General features: G+C 43.9%; 1 protein-coding gene across 12 annotated transcripts in view; it reads right to left on the bottom strand.

The window, feature by feature from the left end:
* kiaa1109 (KIAA1109 ortholog) overlaps window positions 1-12,202 on the bottom strand; it is a 55,289-nt gene that overhangs the window by 33,362 nt on the left and 9,725 nt on the right. For all 12 annotated transcript variants that reach the window (XM_068338609.1, XM_068338612.1, XM_068338615.1 and 9 more), the window contains exons 13-34: window positions 12,030-12,121; window positions 11,373-11,490; window positions 11,092-11,247; window positions 10,488-10,585; window positions 9,206-9,390; window positions 8,681-8,787; window positions 8,337-8,557; window positions 7,982-8,200; window positions 7,537-7,674; window positions 6,682-6,858; window positions 6,310-6,438; window positions 5,724-5,843; window positions 5,294-5,628; window positions 4,649-4,899; window positions 4,195-4,435; window positions 3,540-4,022; window positions 2,067-2,340; window positions 1,817-1,954; window positions 1,610-1,680; window positions 1,341-1,514; window positions 705-825; window positions 355-504 (exon numbers count right to left, since the gene is read on the bottom strand). In XM_068338609.1, the coding sequence (XP_068194710.1) occupies window positions 355-504; window positions 705-825; window positions 1,341-1,514; window positions 1,610-1,680; window positions 1,817-1,954; window positions 2,067-2,340; window positions 3,540-4,022; window positions 4,195-4,435; window positions 4,649-4,899; window positions 5,294-5,628; window positions 5,724-5,843; window positions 6,310-6,438; window positions 6,682-6,858; window positions 7,537-7,674; window positions 7,982-8,200; window positions 8,337-8,557; window positions 8,681-8,787; window positions 9,206-9,390; window positions 10,488-10,585; window positions 11,092-11,247; window positions 11,373-11,490; window positions 12,030-12,121 (3,998 nt within the window). The remainder of the gene's footprint in view (window positions 1-354; window positions 505-704; window positions 826-1,340; window positions 1,515-1,609; window positions 1,681-1,816; window positions 1,955-2,066; window positions 2,341-3,539; window positions 4,023-4,194; window positions 4,436-4,648; window positions 4,900-5,293; window positions 5,629-5,723; window positions 5,844-6,309; window positions 6,439-6,681; window positions 6,859-7,536; window positions 7,675-7,981; window positions 8,201-8,336; window positions 8,558-8,680; window positions 8,788-9,205; window positions 9,391-10,487; window positions 10,586-11,091; window positions 11,248-11,372; window positions 11,491-12,029; window positions 12,122-12,202) is intronic.

Genomic DNA, 12,202 nt, shown 5'->3' with positions numbered 1-12,202 from the left:
GTACAATAAATAAATACATTTTTAATGATCCACGTAGGAAAATTATTAAGGAATAATATACTATTTATACATATATGTGTGTGTGTGTTGCTATTTGCAGGATTTTGCTTTGTGCTAAAATAACATTTATCTAAACTGTCATTTCATTTACAATCACTTACTTAATGTTCAAAATAAAAATAAATCAAATTACATTTATTACTGGGTATAAAATCCAAATGTAAAAACTACAGTCCTAAGAGTAAAATGTTAGTCGGGACCCCTGTGAGCAGATTTTGTCTGAGTTATTTGAATGAACGTGTTCACGGTCAGAGCACGCTGCTGGCCTCCCATTATGTGGGGTCACGGTCTTACTTTGGGGATGGATACGTTGGCTTGGAGACCCTTGATTTTCACATTATCCGGTTTGATGGACAGGTCGGTCTGGCCTTGGGAGATGTTGAGGGAGCCAGGGTGTGTGCCCTCCGTCTTGGACAGTTTTTGCTCCTGCTTTCCCGTTTGGCTCTGCGTAGATCCAGGCCAAAAACAGTGACATCAATCATAAGACAACAAAATTTTATTTGGGTAGCTCAAAACATTGAAGATAGCAACCCATAACTTATTCCATACTATGATAAATGAACAAACAACACACTGCCCCTACCTTAAAGACTATACATCACCAATTATAACCATGCAACTCTTCTGTGAATCGCTGTACGTACCGACTCAGTAACCGTAGATTTGCTGATCTGATAGGCTTCATTCAAAACTTTCCCATGCAAGTCATCCAGAATAGCTGCAGGATGACGATTACTGGCAAAATGGACCATGGATTCAATGTACCTAAAGACACAAAACAGCTGAACTAAAACACCACAAATAAACCCTTGCGCTTAGAGGTTTTGTGTTTTCTGTATTTTCTATTTATAAAATACAGAACCATAAACAGACCAAAACTGTAGGGTATAAATGAGATGATTCAGACATGAAAATCTCCCTTCTCAACTATAATCTCACTGAATACACATCTATTCAAACTTGTAGCAACAGGCTGGCCCTCCATAATGTACCAGCAATGAGCTGACTGTGTTTAAGACCATCGTAATTCCAGCTATCTAAGCCTTAGGGATGGATAGACAACCAGAATCTTAAGCATTGTCAGCAAAAGTTTAAATCCAAGATGCAGGGGATACAGGGATTAAATTGTTTTAAGGTCAAATTCTATCTTAAGGCAAAAAAATCTCACTGAACTAAGAAGGTGCAAAAAGAGAGAAAAAGGGTCCTTCATTTTCAAAAACAAATTGAATTGTGTCAATAAAAAACTGTACACAGATTTTAAAAAAATTAAATGTTCCTACCTGTCCAGAGATTCAGCAACCAGAGGTGTGAGCACCACATTAATGGCTCCCTTCACCTCCACAATGGCTGTGGTTCTGGTCTGGGCTAAGGGCTGCTCCAGAGTCCAGTCATCTGTGGTTGTGTCCTCGTCTGTGTTCTCCATGGCCCTCTTGTCCAGTGGAGTGTATGGTGTACTACGGAGGGGACAAGATCAATGAAGCATTTATTCAAAACATAATACTGAAAAGGATAAAATCAACCAGTAGGGGGAGAAATAAGTCTTTCATACCTGTTGTTCTCTCCCATCAGTTGGACTCCTCTGTCCAGTAGAGAGCTGGCTGAGAGGCCCTGCTTTATCACCTTCAACATCAGAGAAAATGTTACACCTCCAAACATCTATGCTGGGTGTTGCAAAGATGGACTAACAAACAATCTATTTATCAGCCAATACACTTGTTGAGTTAAAAAAAGAAAAAAAGAAAACTGTTACAAACACCTTAAAGCTAGGGACAGAGAGCTGATCAAAGGAGGCGGAGCTTTCCTCACTGGTGGGGGTATCCAAATCTAAGGGGCGGTGAAGAGAAGATTTCGATGTCCTCTTATTGGTTGGCTGCTTGACAGACCAGTTTGAGACCTGGTCAAAGTGAAGCAAGAAAGGGTTAATTGCATATAAAAAAAAAACAAAAAAAAAAACCAACCCACAGTTTTCAAGCAAGTGAAAAAAAAAACCATTTAAAAAACTTCACCTGGTAGTGGGCTAAGTAGCTCTGGTAGCACGCCATGACGTGGGGCTGACGGGTGACGGGGCCGGGTTCCGCAGTTTTCTCCGCCTCCACTGAACTCTCCTCCTCCATGGCGAGAGCAGAAACAAAGGATGCCTGCGAGGTGTGGCTGGGCAAGGGCTGGGGTGGGAGTGGGGGGAGTGTCGGCGGCAGGGGCAGGGGCCGCGGCTCAGTGATCAGCTCCCCGTTGAGAACGTAAGTGAGAGGGCCTTCGACGCTGTGGTAGATGGAGCTCCGACTGGGAAGATCAAAATATGTTCACAACTATTAACACATCAAGCTGCTGTGTTGGGACAGACGGCTAAAACTGTTTTGAGCAAATGTTTTGAGCACATTATCAAGCACATTATGAACTTTTTTGAGTGGTCTGTTCCATTGTTTAGACACACACATATGCACACACACCTCATTTTAATGGAAAAACAGGTGCAGTGATGTCAACAAAGTCAACCCTAACCACCTGTTCAACAGGACGCCAGCCAAAGTCCGCTCACCATTTTCCACACAGCTCTATACGCTTGATTCCAGCCTTATATTATTATCATGGGCTGGTGCCAGGTGAAAACTTTCATAAGAACAAATCGACTATTTGTCTTTTGCTCAGAGGCTGCATCACACAAAAGGTGAGCTGAAATGATTGCTGGAACACTTTGGGTGATATAAACACAAGGTTGCAGGAACATTACTAAAATTGAATTTTTCAAAGAGCAGCAGCAGTAAGTAGCTGTCGGTGAATCAGACGTCTCATTTGCTGCAAACCGTCACGGTAACCAATAACCTGTATGACCAGATTAACTAATAAATGATGCTTGCAACATGCCCTGTAAAAGAACAAATGCAAATCATTTTAGAAATCAAACAAAGAAAAAAAAATCACAGCACATTTAGTGTACTTTGTATTCATACTTTGCCATGAGGATTTTACCATTTCGGAAAAAAAAAAACATGAGAATAAGCAAATAAATGGAGTTTGTCTATAGGTGTATGTTAACTTCAAATTGTGAATCTGAGACTTCCAGATGACCCTGTGATAATACAACTGAAGATTCATAATTGTGTTGTTAAATAGATGGACAAACAGGAGCTGTTTGATAAAAGAATCCAATTTCTACATTCATCATAATGTTCAAATATATCTAGAATCCTTCAGAATGCCCCCTTTAAAAATTATTTAAAAGGATAGAACTTCAAGCAATCTGGCAGGGGTCAGGAAGGGTCATATTCATTTATCATGTCTACAGATGAGAAACGAGAGATGTTTCCGAGAGCTCACGACGTAATCTTTAATCATGTTCTTAACCTTGTACTCAATCTGATCATCCATCCAGTCTCCACTCACATTTTCAAACTTTTGAACTGAGAATTTTCAGTTCCACTGAAGGTCAGCTTTCAGAATATTCAAAACAAATATTTAACTCCACCATCATCTCTGCTGACCTGTAGTTCTCCATGTGATAAGGGGGCTGCTGCGGCTGCTGCATCTGCTGCCTCCTCTTCTTCTTGCGGCCCGGGTACGTTCCTGGACCCTCATCGGCGCTGCTGATCGGCTCGAAGTCTTCAGCAGCGGAGAAGTAGGCCTCGCTGTCGGCCACAGACATGCTGGAGTCTGCGGAGCGGTACTGATGGAAAGTGTTGGAGTCGGCTGAAGGTGTGAAAGGAAAGGAACCGTAGCTCCTCCGCTGACGAGGAGAATCCAGGACGTTCTCGTCGCTGCGGGAAACCTCGCTGCTGAACTGGACGCCTCCGGCCAGAACCGGGGGAGGCTTGTCTGTGAAGACGGCCGCCGAGAGGCTCTTGGTGCTGCCGAGCCGACCTGATTGCACAGAGGACTGCCGCTTGAGGGGGGAACAGAGGGGGGAGCGAACTGAGTTGCGATCCTGGGAGCTGTTGGGTGAGACCGGGGAAACCTCTCCTATGGTGCTGCATAAAAGGAGGGCAAAATAAATATCTGCAGCTTGGATGAATGATACAATAAAAATATTCTTGCATCCTCTGATCGCTCTGATTTTTATTTGACTTTTTTTGTCACACAAAAACGACGGCATCACAATATCTAAACATCCCAAACAAACATTTTTTGATTGCTACTCACTCTGCAGGGCTTTTTCCATTCACGGGTAACGTGCGTTCCTCTGTGCTCGGCGAGGGGGTGTCCCGCTCTCCAGCCAGCAGGGGCAAAGCGGCGCTAGAGGAGCTGTTCTCCTCAGAGGAAGAGGCAGAGCTGTGGGACCTTTGTGGCACCTGGAGACTGAGGTGTTGATGGACGCGCCTTTCAGGCAGCTCAGGGGGGAGACAGGGTGAGTGTGTGTCCGTCTTCAGGCCAACAACTTTCCCTTAAAAAAAAGATGCGTGGTTCAGTGATTGTTAAAAATCAGACATTTGTAAAAATCCGTGACACAACAACATACAGACATAATAATGACAGAAAGCTAAATGTACCTCCATAAATTAACTGTAACAGTTGTTTCAGAAGTAACCCATTGTGGATTTTTAAATACTCTTTATTTTTAAGACATCAGGACATTTTACTGTATTGTAATTCGTACCATCCACTTTCGGTGTTTCTTTAGTGATAATCCATTCCCCCGGCTGTAGCAAAGACTGGCCGTAAGACATGTCTGACTCAGTGCAGGAAGAGGAGAACGCTGACGAAGAAGAGGGCGTCAGCTCTTCCAGCTTGAAGAAGTCCAGCCCCATGTTCGTTCCTCCGAAAAACCTGCAGCCGCCGAGGCAGCCGCAGCGGTTCCTGCTGCGCTTGTTGCGGACGCTGGCGTCATCCGGCCAGAGGAACCAGAGTCTGATGACAAGAAGGTAAAAGGAGGATGATTATGATTTCAAAAGAAAGAAAATAAAACAGTTTTGGAGTGGCTGACAGAGTTGATCAATTATGACATCCCACAGACATTTAGCTAACGATATGGGGAAGTCTGCACTAATAACGGTTCCCTGGAGACCTTTAAATGAGATCTAGAATTATGTTGTTGAATCTATTTAAACAGCATTTGGCTAATCTACCAGCTGGTAGGAGGAGAGAAAACGTATATGACAGAAATAATTTCACTTAAATGCATTTGTATTACATTCCAAGCAGATAATAACTTATTACCATTACATGCCTTGATCAAACTAAAAGCTCCTGCACGCTGTCAGCACATTTAAGTGTAAGCAGAGTGGAAAATCTGTGTATCTACCTTTTGGTCTGAGCATCATGACGCTCCAGAAAATGCCTCTGTACTTCACATTTGGCTGGGTGATCTGCCGCCAGGGCGATGTCTGCTGTAATGAGGTTCAGGTTGACTGAACCTGCCTCCAGCCAGACAGAGCGTCGCAGCAAAGGGGGCTGGCCGAGACCCAGCGGTTGACCCGGACCTTGACCCTGTGCAGCCGGCTGTAGCCTGGTCGCCTCGCTGTGGTGCTGCTGCTGTTCGATATACTGCCGGATGTTTACGTCTTGCACCACAGCACTGATGCCTTCTCCCACGGCCTGGTTGTGCAGGTTGCAGTTGGCTACGCGAATGTTTGCCGTCTAGGGAAGAAGAGAGAAAGGAAAACAACGGAGATCTCTAGGCATCAGAAAGTTAAACTGTTAAATAGTCGTTATCTTTACTAAAAATACTATACCTTAATGTTGGCAGCACAGCCATGTTCCACAATGAAGAGATCAACTCCATCCATGGCCAGTCGGGTCATGGTGTACTTCAGCTCTTCTGATGTGCGGCAGTGACCTGGCATGCAGGTCATCTGAAATTCAACCATCATTTATTACCAAGCAGGAAACAGCTCTGATGAAGCATGGGAGCGCTTTACATAAATCTCCACAACCTGCAGCCGCAGTCGCTCAGCCGTCAGACTGAACCGGTTTTTAAAAAATAGCTTTGTTAGTGTTCAAATACAAATGAGGTATTTAGTGAAATACAACTGTTTTCTATCTCATACATCATGGTGTTGGGCGGGAATATTATATTTAGCTACTGTTTACTTGTGTGTTAGAAGTTGTTTCAATTTATCCAACTGTGAAAGAGTTGTTTCTCATGAGCCAGGCATCATTAGAAGATGATCTCCCTCCTTTTGCACATTTCCTCTCTTTTAACACTGGACAGTCCTGACCAACATTAATAAATCATTGCATGTAAGTGTTAACTATGTCAGAACAATCCCAACAGCTTTGGCAGAGACAATGCTGGAATGTGGCCGTGACTGCTTGTACCTTGGCATCGCAGATGCGACGATCAGCACCGTGCTGGCAGATGACGGAGGGCTTGGGCTGTTCTAGCTGGAACTCTCGGGATACTCCATGGAAAAGGAATGTTTCACCCCACTCTATCATACTGGCCACCTAAAAATCACAAATAATACAGGCAATGCATCAACATGTGTCTACTGCAGGGATCTTTCTGGATGGAGATGAACAGGTGGTTCCCAAAAGCAAAAAAAACAACAAAAAAAACAGCTTTTTAGTGACACACACTCCTACAGATGGCTGCAAGACAGATGATATAACCACGATCTAAGGCTTCATGTATCACTGCCACATTTTAAACCACTCTTTCACTCTTGCCAAACAAACCCACACACACACCTGTGGAACTGTCACCCTGCCGGTGAGGCCCCCAGCCTGCATGTCAATGAGCCAAGCATACTCCAAAGTGTCGCTGCCCAGAGGGAGGCCGTGGGCTGAGAACATGGCGTGGGCCCTCATCTGGAGGCCGGACAGACTGAGATGGCCATCCCTCAACACCCCATCCGCAGTGGGTCGCTGTAGGTGAAAGAGCAGTGTGAGAAAAACACTAACATTCTAATCTTACATCAATGAGTAAACCCTCAGAACCTAAACAATGTGGAAGAAAAATTCGGCTTAAGTAAAATTCACTTTTTAATAATCCTGCATGTGACAGAAAAAAAACAGCTTGTTTTCTCAGCAGCAGACACAGCTGAGGGCTGCACATTGTTTGTCGAGGATTAGGGAAAGATAATCACTATAGGCTGTAAATAAATCCAACTCACGCCTAAGGCTTACAAATAATGTGTAGTTCTACAATCTGTAGGTGTTAATGTAAACATGTAGCTGGAGAAAAGCATGTTTCTTATGATGCAATGCTGAACAGAAAGCTTTATTCAGGGTAGTTTCTCATCCCCTCAGCCGGCAGATTAAAGAGAAGTTTTATGTGTATGAAAGATATCTTTCACCCATTTGCTGACGGTCATCAAGACTGTATTTATGTGTTAGATAAAAAGTCCCCAGGTCACCTTTTAAAGTTGAATACGGAGGCTAACGCATCACTGGAGGATCACCTTTACTACTGTTGTGCTTTTGGAAAAAGCAACCTTTTCCTTAACTGATTCCCTGCAGATAAAACCTGAGCCTCAGCAATGATTACACTGTTCAAAGCCAAAGACTCCCAGTGTATCAGATACATTCAGCTCTGCTTCAGACCTGGTAGTTGTCACTGACGAAGATGTGAATGGGAGACAGGAGCAGCTGCAGCATCGTCTCCTTGTAACCTTTTTTCATCTCGAAACACAGTCGTTCTAAAAAACCGGACGGACCTTCGGGACCCTCGCTGCTGCAGTGCTGGAGACACAGAAAAGGTGGGGAAAAAAACAAGTGAAACACATATCAAGGACTCCACACAGCCTAAAAGAACATGGCCAGCAAGTATCCACACAAGTCAGGAAAAAGAGGACAAATAAAGGACTTAAACATAATGTAGATCTCCAGTCTTTCGTATTTAATTACACCTTTTCATTTTTTAACTCTACTTTGTTTTATTCTATTTCTTTTTTCAGCACCAAAACTACATTATAATATTTCCTGATCGCTCAAACCCTATTTGACGGACTTGCCAATCACTCCTAAACCAAACCACTAATTGATTTACCATTGGCAGTCGGCCGTGGACCTTGTAGAGGTTGATGTAGACAGTAATGTCCCAGGGACGCAGGTCCAGAGGATGGATGTCTGAGGGCCCTTTCTGCTCACTGTCCTCCATCCCCAGAGGGGACCAGCCGAGGCCGGAGGAGGTGGAGGTGGACAGCCCAGGGCTGGATGTCGTCTCCTCAAAGTCTGTGTACATGTCGTCTTCACCAAAATAGTTTTCCTGGGGGTGAAATTTCAGAAATATGGCCGGATGAGTGAGCTGTTTCGAATTAATAATATAAAACATATTGATGGTGGATTTGTTATGTTATATAACTAAAGTGTAGTTAATATCTATATTAAAACTCAATCTGTACCTTGATGGAGATCAGTGCTCGCAGCAGAGGCCCGTAGAGGATGATCTGAGAGTCCGGAGACATCTCCATCTCCACATGAAGCCTGTCAGGCGGGAGCTCCGACGGGTCGTTTGGCACACGGCAGTGGATGGTGGAGGAAGACGCGGAGGTGTAGCGTGGTTTGGTGTTGGTGTGTTCTGGAGGTCGCAGAGCTGACAGCATGGATTCTTCCATCTCCGACACTTGAGAAAAGAATGACGTTGGAGTAAGTTGGAGAAGCAAACAGCTCAGTCAGAGGCAGGTGGCTCTTAAGTAGAGCCATGGTAGGCTTTGTGGCAAAAAGAGACACAAAGCATTGAGCTTACGTGACTGTTTGAGCTGCTCATCAGCCTTCTGGGGATAAATGGGGTGCCAGGTGTAGTCAATGATGAGCAAGAAGTTGGGCACGCTCCAGCAATCCACCCAGCCAGCTCTGATGAGAGGTAGAAAAAAAACCATGTACGCTCAATACGCAGTCATAAATTTTGAGTTTATCATCATTTCAAATGGATTTTCCAGTTCATTGTTCGCTTTATGAGGCGAGGATCGAGGACATGCAGTTGAGGTGAGAAGCAACAAATGGGTCTCGCCTGATTTCTCTGGAACAGAGTGCACTGGTCCAGACAGAATTCTATTGTAACCTCCCAGGGGGTTAAGTGGGTCTCTCTCAGTGCTACACCAGTATCACCTGGCTCTGGTCCATATTTGATAAATGACTGTGTACAAAACGCAGTGGATGTTCTACCGAAGGTTCTCCTCTCAGGCAGCTCAGCGTTCATGTGGATTCATGTTACAATCATCAGTGATCCAGCTAGTTGCTAAAAAGTGATTCGTGTTCTTTTCTCACTCACTCTGCATGGGTAATGTTCCTCCAGCGGGACTTGGTGGGTTTGGGAGGGGGCACCCCTTGGTTCTCCCCCGGCATGAACATATCCGGAGGCAGCTTGATATTCTGGTAATCTTTGGCCAGGGTGAGGAGGGGGTAGCGACTCAGGTGGCACTCCGGCAGAGACAGTCGCATGTCTGTATCCTCTGCCTGAGGAGGATGTGACACGTTATGTGAGAACACCAGCACATGTTCATGCTAGTGACATACTATGTGCATATGGGCACATAGAAAACACATCTGAATGTCAAATATGAAAACACACAGCTTGTGCTTTCACACTTTGCGGGAACAGACCCCAATAAACACAAATACCATCCGTTTCCCTCGTCACTATATTTTATCCTGAATTAGTTTCCCACAATCTCAGCCAAGGATGTTCTGACCCCAGCCCCCCAAATATTTTTGGCCCTCAGATCTCACATTTTAATGTTACAGAGCCAAATAAATGTGGAGCATCAGAGGATGGGAATATGGAGCGGCTTATAATGAGGCATCCAGTAGCAGGCCATGGATGTAGCTATTATTAGATCAGTGATTTATTTTTACAGTAAGCAGTCTTGCCTCTGGTTCTTTCCTGCTTCCTTCAGTACGGAGATCAGTCCAGTATCAAAACCAAAATGGTCTGAAGTCTGTTTATGTCGTGACCGTGTAATAATGCCATCCAGGTAGCACAGAGGCTACGTTTGATGGATTATTTATTCCATTTATTTTTAAACAGCTGAACCAACAAATCCGTCTAAGCTCGAGCTTTTCATCGGGATCAGATGTTAATTAACGTTCTGCACAGACTGCGGGTTCGTGCAGGTTTTCAGAATGAACATAGGTTTCCTCTAATAAGAGATACACAACAGGATATTTTCCATTCAAGTGGATACCTGATGTATATGTTAGTTTATTTGGGAATTCTAACATTGATATGCACATCATTAATGCTGGCTGTGGCTTATTATGTAAATGTTGTGTATTTATAGAGGGAGGGAGGGCTGTGTGTTTTCCTGGGAGGCAAACAGTAAAATATTTGTTGCTCACCATAAAATAAAACAAGAATCTATATCACAGAAAAACCAACCTCCTCTGATTAAGCACCGACAGTCCCTTAATATAAAAAAAAAGGGTATTTTCAAAGTTACTGGATGATACTCTAATAAAAATTCATCTGGAGGAGCAGCAAATCGCTTCTTGTGAAGGTGTTGTCTCCAGTGTTTGTGAAACTAACGGTGGTCTTGAACTTCTGTGCGACTCACCTTCAGGCTGAAGCGGGTGTGGCAGGTGGTTGGAACAAACTCATTGAAAGGCAAAGTAAAGTCGATATTGAGTGTCTCACCGCACGCCGCCAGGTACACTAGAGGAAATCAATAATGAAACTGATCAGTCAACCCTGCACAGGAGAATATACCGCATGTTATAGCACGACCTAATGAGGTCAAACTATCCTCGGAGGGATCATTTTCCAATTTTAAAGAGGTGGTTAAATGTCTTTTCCCTCATCCGTGGCTGTCTTTACATCTGATCATACAGAATGAGTCTTCAGTGAGCCAGAAGTTTCTGGTCTGGTCTGGATTTGTACGTTTACAGAATCTACGACGTGCATTTACAGGAAACACATCTGACTAAATAACATGTAAAATTCTACTTGTTTAAACAAACACAAAGATCTTAATTTAGGTGTTTTTCATTTCCTTACAGAATAAAACTAATTCACATAAGGATTATTAAATATGAAAGAAAGATTATGTATTTTGTTCATCTGGAGCACTGAGGAAAAAAATACATAGACAAATGATGCCTTGAATTCATTGACAGCACACACACTTTCTATGGTTCTTTGCATCTTTGCCTGTTCCCTACCATTTTCTTGCTGTTTGGTGGAACAGTCAATCCAGTTATGTTGGTTGGCCGCCCAGATCATCTCAAACTGATGGAATAGGATCTTGAACTTCCAGGAATAGGGCACAAAGGAATAAATATCTGGAGCGCTGTCACTCGCCCAGTCCTGGATTAGATCTGGGGGGGGGGGGAGAGACAAGATTTTCATCCATTTCACTATTAAAGTACTGTTTGCTAAACGATTAGCTTATCTGTTGTGGACGAGATGTACTGATTATAATTCTATTTGCAAGACAACTCACCTGTGAAAAAGTTTTTCTGGGCATAGATGAAGTGGTAGGTGGCCTTGTACACCTCAATCTCACACTGCCACGACTGAGGCATGTTCCACACCCGAGGGTAGCTGGCGATGACATGAAACTGAAAAAGAACAATGTGAAAGGAAATCAACTTTATTAATCCCCCTTATGGGAAATTACTTGTCCACTCTAGCACATTGCACACGCACACAAAAAAAGGGGCCAGCAGGCATGCAAATGATAGGGAGGTAGACTTGAGTTCAGCTCCTTCGTGGGCCGTCCAAAGAGAAACTTGCTCAAGGGCACCTTGGCAGTGCTCAGAAGGTGATCTGGCACCTCCCACTACCAGTTCAAACTCCAAACACTTTGGCTCACACGGGTCTTGAACCGGCCTGCACTTAAGTGGAATGGTTCTTAATTTTTCTTACTGCATCTTTCAGGAGTACTCTAAGATTTTGAAATCTGGGTCTGAGAAGATAATTACAGTTTTCGATGTTTAAATGACTAATGGGTATAAAGAGTGCTGGAATTTCTCCAGTAGAAGCTCAGCCAGCAGCCGGGACACGGGCTGCAACAACCATTACAACTTTAATGAACAAGTAGTTTTTAATTTCAAACAAGTCTTGTGAAAAGCGCCTTGTGTTATTGTCTGCTTCTTACAGCCAGCATCTCAGCCTCTAGGAGAGTCCTGTACAGCATGCTGCTGGTGGTGTCCACATGAAGCAGCTGGCCTTTGATGGTAGGAGAGTAGCCTGGGGGCAGAGGAGAGAGGAGATGAGCGAGGAGAGAGAGGACAAAGGAGAGAGGAGAGAAGGGAGAGGGGAGAGGTGAGG

This window comes from Antennarius striatus, chromosome 17 (assembly GCF_040054535.1).
Source record: "Antennarius striatus isolate MH-2024 chromosome 17, ASM4005453v1, whole genome shotgun sequence".
NCBI lineage: Eukaryota > Metazoa > Chordata > Actinopteri > Lophiiformes > Antennariidae > Antennarius > Antennarius striatus.
The sequence above is the reverse complement of the archived record's forward strand: the minus strand, read 5'-3'. Positions and strand labels throughout refer to the sequence as shown.